General features: G+C 44.3%; 1 protein-coding gene across 2 annotated transcripts in view; it reads left to right on the forward strand.

The window, feature by feature from the left end:
• Positions 1 to 12,664, forward strand: part of DNM2 (dynamin 2) — a 228,574-nt gene that overhangs the window by 29,193 nt on the left and 186,717 nt on the right. For both annotated transcript variants that reach the window (XM_015827536.1, XM_015827542.1), the window contains exons 2-3: positions 11,145 to 11,218; positions 11,469 to 11,618. In XM_015827536.1, coding sequence (XP_015683022.1) covers positions 11,145 to 11,218; positions 11,469 to 11,618 — 224 coding nt within the window. The remainder of the gene's footprint in view (positions 1 to 11,144; positions 11,219 to 11,468; positions 11,619 to 12,664) is intronic.

The raw sequence follows: 12,664 nt of genomic DNA on the forward strand, positions 1-12,664 counted from the left end.
TCTCTCTCTCTCTCTCTCTCTCTCTCTCTCTCTCTCTCTCTCTCTCTCTCTCTCACCCTTCGCTCACAAAAGCCCCCCCTCTCTTTCTCACTCTTCACTCGGAAAAGTCCCCCTCCCTCTCTTTCTTACCACTTCGCTCACAAAAGCCTCTTCTCTCTCTTTCTCCATGTGTTTTTTTTCTCTCCCTTTTCCGCCAAAACCTGCTCCTTTTATACCTTCTCCTCTCTCCACCCCCCTCCTCCTTTTCTCTCCCAGGTATGCCGGAAGTTCCAATCTGCATGTAGCCACAAGTGCTGATACTGGGGCTTCTGCTGAGCCCAAAAGCCCTACAGCTCCAGTTGATCTCCTCCAGACCTGTGTGGCACCGCTTTAGCTCGTTCCCTTCCCCGCTACACTTGGCTAGGGGTTGTGTACCACCTGCCAGGTGCTAAAGTACCATCGGTTGAAAAGCCCTGCACTAGAAGATAATAACATTAACAACCTCAACTTTTTCCTGTTATATAACAATATGTATTAGCCATTTCTATAACAACAAACCTATCTAATCAACAAAACCAAAATCAAAGTTTCATTTTTCCATCACAAGCACAAAATCCAGAAGTGGTAAAAATCAAAATTGATATATTCTTTTATTTGAATAAAGGAATCAATTTAATCTTCTCTACTTTTTTCTTTGCTGTAGAAAATAATATATATTTCTATTTTCTCTTTATTAATCTTTATAGATATCATCATTTATATTATCAAAATTCACTGTTCTCTTTCAGATTCTTTAACCTTAAAGAAAAAAAACGTTTTTAAACATCCATTTTAAACTTCTAAACTTTAAAAATATTTGGAAAATCAATAAATTCTAATGCATCTTTTTAAAACTTCCTCTTTACATTGATATTTTCAAATATACTTTAATAATTTTACAAGCTGTAGGAATTACTTAAGCACTATAAATATTGAAACACATTTTTAAACCCACTTCACATTAAAACTTTCAATAACATATATGAGACTGTTAAAAATCATCCTAATTCCAATTAACTTATTAAATTTAAGTCACTCACTCATAATGTGAAATAGTCTAAAGATTTGCCTTACAACTTGATTTTACAAGCCTGATTTTATAAGCCTGTACAACTTAATCATCTAAGCTTCTATTCTGTTTCTATAGTTAGGGAAACAGTAACATTGTACAACTTCCTGAATTAAAAAAAAGTACAAAAGGAAAAAAAACTGTTAATAAATAAAAGCAGTTTCCCTTGTTTCCCTACTGTATTTCTTTGAACTACTCAATTTGTTGTTGTTAGTTGCGAAGTCATGTCCAACCCATCGTGACCCCATGGACAATGTTCCTCCAGGCCTTCCTGTCCTCTTCTATCTTCTGGAGTCCATTTAAGCTCACACCTACTGCTTCAGTGACTCCATCCAGCCACCTCATTCTCTGTCGTCCCATTCTTCTATTGCCCTCAATCTTTCCCATCATTAGGCTCTTCTCCAGTGAGTCCTTCCTTCTCATTAGGTGGCCAAAGTACTTGAGTTTCAACTTCAGGATCTGGCCTTCTAAAGAGCAGTCAGGATTGATCTCCTCCAGGACTGACCGGTTTGATCGCCTTGCAGTCCAGGAGACTCGCAGGAGTCTTCTCCAGCACCATAATTCAAAGGCCTCAATTCTTTTGCGCTCAGCCTTCCTTATGGTCCAACTTTCACAGCCATACATTGCAACTGGGAAAACCATGGCCTTGACTATACGTACTTTTATTAGCAGGGTGATGTCTCTGCTTTTTAGTATGCTGTCTAGATTTGCCATAGCTTTCCTCCCCAGGAGCAAGCGTCTTTTAATTTCTTGGCTGCAGTCCCTATCTGCGGTGATCCTGGAGCCCAGGAAGATAAAATCTGTCACTACCTCCATTTCTTCCCCATCTATTTGTCAGGAATTTAGAGGGCCGGATGCCATGATCTTGGTTTTCTTAATGTTGAGTTTCAAGCCAACTTTTGCACTCTCCTTCTTCACCCGCATCAGGAGGCTCTTTAGTTCCTCTTCACTTTCTGCCATTAAAGTGGTATCATCTGCATATCTTAAGTTGTTGATATTTCTCCCGGCAATCTTAATTCCAATTTTTAATTCATCTAGCCCTGCCTTTCTCATGATGTGCTCTGCATGTAAGTTAAATAGGCAGGGCGACAGAATACAGCCTTGCCGGACTCCTTTCCCAATTTTGAACCAATCAGTGGTTCTGTGTCCATTTCTCACTGTTGCTTCTTGACCCACATATAGGTTTCTCAAGAGACAAATAAGATGGTCTGATACTCCCATCTCTTCAAGAACTTGCCACAATTTGTTGTGATCCACACAATCAAAGGCTTTAGCATAGTCAATGAAGCAAATGAAGCAGAAGTAGATGTTTTTCTGGAACTCTCTAGCTTTCTCCATGATCCATCATATGTTGGCAATTTGATCTCTAGTTCCTCTGCCTCTTCAAAATCCTTCCTGTACTTCTGGAGGTTCTCGATCCACATACTGCTGGAGTCTAGCTTGTAGGATTTTAAGCATAACTTTACTTATATGTGAAATGAGTGCAATGGTGTGATAGTTTGAACATTCTTTGGCATTGTCTTTCTTTGGAATAGGAATGTAAACTGACCTTTTCCAATCGTGTGGCCACTGTTGAGTTTTCCAAATTTGCTGGCAAATTGAGTGTAGCACTTTTACTGTATCGTCTTTTAAGATTTTGAATAGATCAGCTGGAATATTGTCACCTCCACTAGCTTTCTTGTTGCTCAGCTTTCCTAAGGCCCATTTAACTTCACATTCTAGGATGTCTGGCTCGAAGTCAGTGACCACCCCATCGTGGTTATCAGGGATGCTAAGCTCATTCTTGTATAGTTCTTCTGTGTAATTTTGCCACCTCTTCTTAATCTCTTCTGCCTCTGTTAGGTCCCTGCCATTTTGGTCCTTTATCATGCCCATCTTTGCATGAAACGTTCCCTTCATATCTCCAATTTTCTTGAAGAGATCTCTGGTTCTCCCTATTCTATTGTTCTCTTCTATTTCTTTGCACTCTTCATTTAAGAGGGCATTCTTAGCTCTTCTAGCTATTCTCTGGAATTCTGCATTCAATTGGGTGTATCTTTCTCTTTCTCCAGCATGTAGAGGAATGTAGAATCCACGAATGGGTTTTAGAAGTCCTCTAGCCCATTTAGACCAATCGATCTAAGTTGCCACGCCCCTGCAGGGTCTGACCATGCCCCAGTTTCTTTTGGTCTCAGCCCTGAAGAGACATGGAAATTTGGCTCCCGATTATAGCTTAGGAGGACAGGTAGTAATTATCCATTCGTGGAGTCTTTGTTTTTTTGGGGGGGGGAATCTTCCTATTTTCAACATCAATTTTCTTCCCAGGCAAGCCTTCTAGCTTTCCTGATTTCAGCATGCCTTTCTAGCCTCAGGCTGATTCAGCATGCCTTTCTAGCCGATCGTTGCTGCGATCGCCCCCTCCCCCCTAGGTCACAGCTTCCCAGCCTCTTTTCTCTTAAACCTTCAGGTTTCCCCTTGCACAGGGAAGCTCCGTAATTACTTTCCCTGGGTTCCTTTACTTGTTCGTTTGAGCCTCTCCGCGCGATCGTGGTCTTTTAAGAATATTTTTCCTTGCCTTTGCTGGTTACTTCTTTGCAGTATGGGCCGTCTGGATAACTGAGGGGGGGCTCTTTCTCTCGAGTTACTTGAGTCCAGGCCTTTCTTCTCCCTCTCCTGGCCGCCATCTTAGGCAACCACATGGCTGGCAAGGGAAAATTCTCTGAATCAATCCTTCGGTATTTCTTTCTAATTAACATCTACAGCATGCAGCTTCATTATTTTATATTATATTATATTATAATATTTTATATTATATTATATTCATTATCACTTTGTCTTCATTATTTTATATTATAGCATATTATATTATAATATTTTATATTATATTATATTCATTATTACTTTCTCTTCTAAAAATATACAGTGTTAAGCACCTCACATTCCTGCCTGCTGGATTGCAACATCCAGTGACAATAGATTGGGTTGTTTCTTGCCTTGCCTGTTCCGCTGTCTGCATCTAGTGGACTGGCAGTTGCTGTCCTAGCCGCCACTAAGTGAGACATGAGGGTCCCCCATTAAATAAATAAATAAATAAATAAATAATAATAAAAAATAATAATTAAAAAAATAAAAAAATTATTAATTTTATTAATAATAATGTCAATAATAATTGGCATAAATTACAATATAACTCAATTGTTCTCAGTACCCACAACCAGGGGTCTGAACGATTGAAAGGGGAGAGGACAGCTCCCTGGGTGACGCACGGCTTATATCGCGCAGTGTGACTCTGCGCTTAACAGCGGGATGGACTTCACAGACCCTTGTGTAGGCCTGTACCACCTAGGTGGGCCGTAGCCTCGTCTCCTGCAGACCAGGACAGCTCCAGGGATCTACTGGAAAACTCCTGTTTCTTGTTCAACATGGTGGATAACACCGTTCCACAGGCTTCCACTTCCAGTGGAAATATGAAATGCAAGTCACCTCAACCAAGATGCGACCACAAAGGTCAAGGCCAAGACCAAACGGGCCTCTAAGGCGGCTGAGAAACAGGCAGATAGCAGACATAGGGCAATTCTCCAAGGCCCAACAATGGGCAGCGGAGGTCCAACCTGTCTCCACTTCCCTTTCCTTAGCATCTACATCAGAGGGCTCACGTCCCTCTCCCTTTGCACGGGCTTGGTCCCCCGAGCAGACCCTCAAACAGGGACCCTTACTTGGATACAGTCGGGACCATCTGTCTCTCTTTGATCAGGATCTGAGGATGCAGGCCCAAGATCCGATTCCGGCCACAGATCTCGCTCCATCCTCAGTAGCATGTGGAACCTCGGGCGGGTTTTCTGTGGCGGGTCCTCTTCAGAGCCCGTCGGCGTCTTTCACTCCAATGGTGGCGGGCCTCCGGCCCCCTGAACAGCCTTCATTCACCATCCAGCTCCAGGCCATGATTTCGCAGGCGGTGGCTCAGGCGATGGCCTCTTCTGTGAGGGCCCTTCCGATTCCAGGGCAGTCAAACCCCACTACATCTACGGGGACTACATATCCCAGAGATCATGAGCTCCCAGATCCGGCCTCACCACCACAATCTGGGGGGAGCGAGGTATCGGAATATTCTGAACAGGTCCTAGAAGAGGGCCTGTGGTCAGATGATGAGGACACTCACACGGAAGCCACTCCCCTGGTAGGTGTGTTTAACCCTAATTCCTTTTCTTCCCTCTTGCGCAAGGCCTGCGTCACCGGAAAGATTGAACTGGTGAAACCCCAAACAGCCGATCAGGACTCTGGTCAGAGTTCTGTTCCACTGTTCTCGGAACTGGTTACAAAAAAACATCAGATCCCTTGCCCTCCCATGTTTTTGAAATCCATTAAGAATCAATGGGGATCCCTTCGGCCCTTGGAGGAATAGACTCTTGGATATGGTCTCTTCCCTCAATGATGTACTGGAGGTCCCGGGAGTAGACGATTCTCTTTCTCCCATATTGTCAGACTTCAAGATTCCAGGCGATATGTCAGAGGCTCTGAAGGCTGAGGACAAGAAATCTGAGGTTTCTTTCCGCAGAACGCACCAGGCCTCGGCATGGGCAATAAGAGCCTCAACATCAAACTCCTTCTTCGCCAGAATTTCGGTAATGTGGCTTCGTGAACTCCAATCTAGAATCTCCCCAGACGAGGTAAGGGTGCACCAGGACATCACAAAGTTGAGAGCTGCACTAGAATACATGGCGGACGTGTCCCTGCAATCGGCCAGGTTTTCGGCCCGAGCCATAGCATCCAACGTCGCTGCACGTCGGTTGTTCTGGCTTAAGAATTGGTGGGCCGACACCAGGCACAAATGGAGGGTGGCTGCTGCACCGTACCAGAGTGGTAGCCTCTTTGGTGAGGCCCTCACTCCTTACCTGATTGAAAATAGAGGGAAGAAGAGAGTTCTCTCTCACCTCTCCAAAAGGACAGGCAGACATTTTACTCCATATAATCGCTGCCCGTCGTTTCGGACAGGCTCAGACCTGGCTTCAGGGAACGGTTCTCGGCCCTTTCAAGGGGGGCTGGACCGTTCCTCGGACTGGTCCGGCTACAGAGACAGGCCAAAACCACAATTTCAGGCCAAGCGGCCTTTTCGTGGCAGGGGAGGTCGTCCCTTCTGTAAGTCAAAATGACTTGGAGTGGACCCCTCCTATCGGCGGCAGACTGACATATTACTTCCACAAATGGGAAGACACCACCATGGACACCTGGGTTCTCACCACCATCAGAGACGGTCTGTCTCTGGAGTTCTTGACCTCCCCTCCTCGGCGTTTCATCGCCTGTTCCCTATCGCGAAATCCCGTAAAGCAAGGTCTCATGATGGAGGCCATTCAACATCTGTTCAACATAGAGGCCAGAGAGCAGGTACCACCGGATCAGTGGGGACAGGGGTTCTACTCCATCCTCTTCGTGGTTCCGAAAGCCTCTGGGGGTTGGAGGGCGATACTCGATCTCAAGATCCTAAATTCATACCTAGTGTATCACAAGTTCAAAATGCAAACCCTTCATTCCACTTTGGGCAGCATTCGTCAGGGGGATTTCCTGATGTCAATAGACCTTACAGAAGCATACCTTCACATCCCCATGCATCCGGGTCACAGACGGTTTCTCAGATTCAGGTATTCCAACCATCATTACCAGTACAAGGCCTTACCATTCGGCCTGTCTTCAGCCCCCAGGGTCTTCACCAAAATCCTGGCGGTTCTTGCCGCACAGCTCAGGTTGGTGCCAGTCTGCGTTCAGTGATACTTGGACGATATTCTAATCCAGTCGTCATCGGCACTGAACGCTCGTTCGGACTTGGCACTGACAATCAGAATGCTTCAAGATCACGGCTTTCTGATCAACTTTCAAAAAAGTCACTTGACCCCAACAACCGGCTGTTACACTTGGGCGCAATAATAGATACCAACCTGTGCCAAGTTTTCTTATCGCAAGAGCATCAGGTCAGCATTCGTACACTAATCCTCAAAGTGTGCAGAAAAAAATGGGTGACCCTATTTCTGCTCTCACAACTGTTGGGGAAGCTGATTTCCTGCATTGCCATAGTACCGTGGGCCAGGCTCCACATGAGACAGCTCCAGTGGTTTTTGCTTCCCTACCAGAGGCAGGGCGTAGCCTCCTTTCCCCAGTGGGTACGGGTCCCTGCACTAACGCTCACATCTCTTCTCTGGTAGCTATCCCCAGTTTTGTCCAAGGGCTCTCTTTTCAGAGAACCAGTTTGGGTGAGCTTGACCACGGATGCCAGCCTATTCGGATGGGGGGCACACCTCCAACTTCAGTTTACTCAGGGACGGTGGTCCCAACGGGATCTCAAACAGAGTATCAATTGGTTAGAACTCAGAGCCATACGCCTGGCACTTCGTCATTTCCGTGAAAAGGTTGCGGGTTGCCACGTGCTGGTCCTGACGGACAACATGGCGGCAAAGGCCCATTAAACAGGCAGGGCGGAACCCGATCTCGGGCTCTGATGTCCGAGGCCCAGCTACTGGGGTCATGGGCGGAGAAAAATCTTCTGTCCCTAAGGGCGGAGCACATGGGGGGGGAGAACTGACAGGCGGATTTTCTGAGTCAATCCACGGTAGATCATTCAGAGTGGCGCCTGCATCCATGCCTCTTTCGGGAGATCACTTATTGATTCGGTCAGCCCAGGGTAGAACTGTTTGCGTCCCCAGCGAATGCCCAAATTCCCCGGTTTCTCTCTCGGTATCCCTCTCAGGGTTCAGAGGGAGCAGATGCCCTCCGCAGTCCCTGGCTGGAGGGCCTACTATATGCCTTCTCACCTCTCCCTCTGATTCCGGCCGTCATCAGGAAACTGTTGCAGGAACAAGTGGAGCTGATTTTTGTGGCCCCACACTGGCCGAGGTGACCATGGTTCGCGGATCTCGTGAACCTCGCCATAACTCCTCTGTGGAGAATTCCTCCAGAGCGGATAACTTTAACGCAAGGGGCCATACGGCACCCAGATCCGCAGTGGCTCCAATTAGCTGTATGGCATCTGAACGCCAGTTCCTGGCGCGGGGATCTTACTCCCCCAGAGTGATATCTATGATTCAGGCTTCAAGGCAGCCGGCGACGAACCGGATTTACGATGCCACTTGGAGGAACTTCTGTGACTGGTGTAACCGCAAGGGTTTGTCTACCTCTTTTGCCACTATTCCGAGAATTCTTGAATACCTCATGGATGGAGTGGATATGGGCTTGGCGCCCAACACTATCCCTAGGCAGGTGGCCGTGCTTTCCACGGTATTCACCTGTGCCAACTCCACGCCGTTGTCTTATCACCCGAGGGTTCGATCCTTTATCAAAGGAGTCACCAATAGTAGACCCTCCGTAGTACATCGGTACCCCTTTTGGGAGCTGCCCCAAGTTCTACAGGCTCTTACAGGACCCCCCTTTGAACCTCTTAAGATCTTGCTCTCTTCGTTATTTGTCCCATAAGGTGGCCTTCCTGGTGGCCATCACATCGGCAAGGCGGGTTTCTGAACTGGCTGCTCTTTCTGTTAGGGAAGACCTGTGTACCTTCCACCAGGACAGAGTGGTATTGCGATTGGATCCCCTGTTCATCCCCAAGGTGAATACACTGTTTCACCGGGCCCAGGAAATCGTTCTACCGAACTTCTGTCCCAATCCTTCCCACGCACGGGAGCGGCAGTGGCATTCCCTGGACATGCGCAGGGCACTGCGTCATTACCTTAAGAGGACTGCCCCTTTTCGTAAATCGGAAGCACTCTTTGTCTCTTTCCATGCAGGTTCCAAAGGGCAGAAGGTCTCCTCTTCTACTATTGCCCGGTGGATTAAGGCCTGTATCGCTGAATCTTACTGGACCTATTCTTTACCAGTTCCAAGCCGCTTACGGCGCACTCTACGCGTAGCGCTTCCACATCAGCGGCATGGCAAACTCAGGCTTCCATAGCTGATATCTGTAGGGCGGCGACGTGGTCGTCCCCTTCACCTTTCATACGTCATTACAAGCTCGACAAGTTTGCTTCTGCAGAGGCCGCATTCGGCCGCCGGGTCTTACAGTAGGTGGTCCATTTCAACACTGACACTTGACTGGCCTCCGTCCCACCCGTGGGCTCATAGGGGCTTTGGTATGTCGCATTCGTGGATTCTACATTCCTCTTCATGCTGGAGAAGGGGCGTTGTCTTACCTGAACGCCTTTTCTCAGCATGAGGAATGTAGAATCCACCCCCTCCCTGTTCACTTTAGCAGTCAGGTCAGTGTCAGCAATTCGGGAGCCATCACGTCACACAATCATTGGCTTCGCCCTTTTTCGAAACTGGGGCATGGTCAGACCCTGCAGGGGCATGGCAACTTTGATTGATTGGTCTAAATGGGCTAGAGGACTTCTAAAACCCATTCGTGAATTCTACATTCCTCATGCTGAGAAAAGGCATTTCAGGTAAGACAACGCCCCTTCTCCCTTGCCTTTCGCTTTCCTTCTTTCCTCAGCTATTTGCAAAGCTTCCTCAGATAGCCATTTTGCTTTCTTGCATTTATTTTTCTTTGGGATGGTTTTAGTTGCTACCTCTTATACAATGTTGCGAACCTCTTTCCATAGTTCTTCAGGCACTCTGTATATCAGATCTAATTCCTTAAATCTATTTGTCACCTGTACTGTATATTCATCAGGGATATGATTTAGTTCATACCTGAGTGGCCTAGTGTTTTTCCCTACTTTCTTCAATTTAAGCCTAAATTTTGCAACGAGAAACTCATGATCTGAGCTACAGTCAGCTCCTGGTCTTGTTTTTACTAACTGTATAGAATTTCTCCATCTTTGGCTGCAGAGCACATAGTCAATCTGATTTCTGTGTTGACTGGTGATGTCCATCTGTAGAGCTGTCTCTTGGGTTGTTGAAAAAGAGTGTTTGCTATGACCATCGTATTCTCTTGACAAAATTCTATCAGCCTGTGCCCTGCTTCATTTTGTACTCCAAGGCCAAACATGCCTGTTATTCTGTTTATCTTTTGGCTTCCTACTTTAGCATTCCAATCCCCCATGATGATAAGGACATCATTTTTTGGTGTTGATTCTATAAGGTGCTGTAGGGCTTCATAGAACCGGTCAATTTCATCCTCTTCAGCATCAGTGGTTGGGGCATAGACTTGGATTACTGTGATATTGAATGGTTTGCCTTGGATTTGCACTGAGATCATTCTGTTATTTTGGGGATTGTATCCCAGTATTGCTTTTCCTACTCTTTTATTGACTATGAAGGCTACTCCATTTCTTCTGAGGGATTCTTGCCCGCATTAGTATACCTGATGGTCCTCTGAATTAAATTCACCCATTCTTGTCCATTTTAGTTCACTGATTCCTAAGATGTTGATGTTCAGTCTTGTTATCTCTTGTTTGACCACGTCCAGTTTGCCTTGATTCATGGATCTTACATTCCAGGTTCCTATGGAGAAAAGATCTTTATAGCATCGGACTTTCCTTTCACTACCAGATGCATCCACAGTTGAGCATCCTTTCGGCTTTGGCCCAGTCGCTTCACTCTTTCTGGCGCTACTAGTACTAGCCCTCTGCTCTTCCCCAGTAGCATATTGGACACCTTCCGACCTGAGGGGCTCATCTTCCAGCGTCATATCTTTTTTGCCTTTTGGTACTGTCCATGGGGTTTTCATGGCAAAGATACTGGAGTGGGTTGCCATTTCCTTCTCCAGTGGATCACATTTTGTCAGAACTCTCTGCTATGACCTGTCCGTCTTGGATGGCCCTGCACGGCATAGCTCATAGCTTCACTGAGTTACGCAAGCCCCTTCGCCACGACAAGGCAGTAATCCATGAAGGAGGAACTACTCAATATTATCTTTATTATGATCACAGACCAGCATTTTCCTGTAATCTTGGAAAATGTGCAAACTTTGTAATTAATGAGCCATCAGTCTATGTACACAAATATTTGAGGAATGGAAACTTGGAGAAAGTATATCTGCAAGTTTATCATATGGCTGATGACATACATTTAAAAATAATTTCTTAGTAAAATTTCTTGTTCATAGTATCTGTTTTAAGCTATCATAGTAATATATTGTCAATATATTTTGCAGAGATTTCTTGCCCCGTGGATCTGGAATTGTTACCCGACGACCTCTCATTCTTCAGCTTATCTTTTCTAAAACAGGTAAGTAGTCCCTTCATTTATGCTTAAAAAATAATCCAAATTCTTTTGTGAACAATGTTATATTCATGTATAGTTTCTTCTTGAATTTAGAGTATTTTACATATTCAATCATACCTTAAAAATTAGTAAGCATGATGCAGTATTTAGTATGGTTAAATTGTGGTAATACCTTATAATGCTTACATGAGCTCTCAAAAATTTCTCTTAGATTTGTATTTGAGCTTCACAAAAGATACCGTTTCTCTTTCAGAATATGCAGAATTTTTGCACTGCAAATCTAAGAAGTTTACAGATTTTGATGAAGTCCGACAGGAGATTGAAGCTGAGACTGATAGGGCAACAGGAACAAACAAAGGCATTTCTCCTATTCCTATTAACCTGAGGGTATATTCACCACATGGTAAGTGTTGTGGGGTTTTCTAAAAATTGGATATTATATCTTCTCAATAACTAGGAAAGAAGATGGAAATTTGTTGCAATCATAAGTCAGGTCTCCACATGACCAGACTCAAATTTATGATCATTTTTATGACGATTATCAAGAAAATCATTGCAGTTGTTAAGCAAATCACGTAGTCGTTAAATGAATCACATCATAAGTTAAACCCAGCTTATCTATTGGGTAGTTTTTGCCTTTTTGTTTTAAAAAGCAAAAAATGTTGCAAAATGTGATCACATGACTGCAGGATGCTGCAACCAGTTGTAAATATAAACCAGTTGCCAAGTGCCTGAAATGTGATCAAATTGACTACGGAATCTGGTGCAACAGTCGTAATTTCAAGGAGAAATCTTAAGTAACTTTTTTCATCATAGAAGTCCATTACAACTTTGAACAATCATTAAGCAATTGTTTGTAAGTTGAAGACAGTAGTAAAATTGTCCTATTTCTTGAAGTGATGATATTGAAAGAATGAAGAAAGCTCCACCAGAAAAAAGTCAAAAGATAAGTCAGACCCCAAATGTTGAAAATATCTTTCAATCTCATCTTTTTAAGGAAAAGAGGACTTTCAGAATCTTTTTTATCTAATTAGCTGTTTGATAGGAATATACATTTATCTTTATGTATGCTATATGTATGCTGTCATACATTTACATATACACACAACACACACACACATATATACATACACGAAAGTAGGGATGTACAAAATATTTGTACATTTCACAAAATGCTTCATTTTGCATTGTATAGTTGGCTGTCTCATGCATTTTGAAAATGTTTTGAATGGTGGTTTTTGGATGTGCAGATTAAAACAATTGAATATGGGGAATTATGATATAACTTTAATGAGGAAGGAGAGAAAATAGATTTGTAACTGCAGTAAGGAAAATTAGAAGTGCTTTTTTATAATGTTACTAACAGCAAAAGTCTATATAGTTACCTTCAGGAAAATACTGAAAGAAATAATATGTAGCTGTTGTCTCAAGAGCGAATTGTTTTGTAAT

This window comes from Protobothrops mucrosquamatus, unplaced genomic scaffold (genome assembly GCF_001527695.2).
Source record: "Protobothrops mucrosquamatus isolate PMUCROS unplaced genomic scaffold, P.Mucros_1.0 scaffold_215, whole genome shotgun sequence".
In the NCBI taxonomy this organism is placed as follows: domain Eukaryota; kingdom Metazoa; phylum Chordata; class Lepidosauria; order Squamata; family Viperidae; genus Protobothrops; species Protobothrops mucrosquamatus.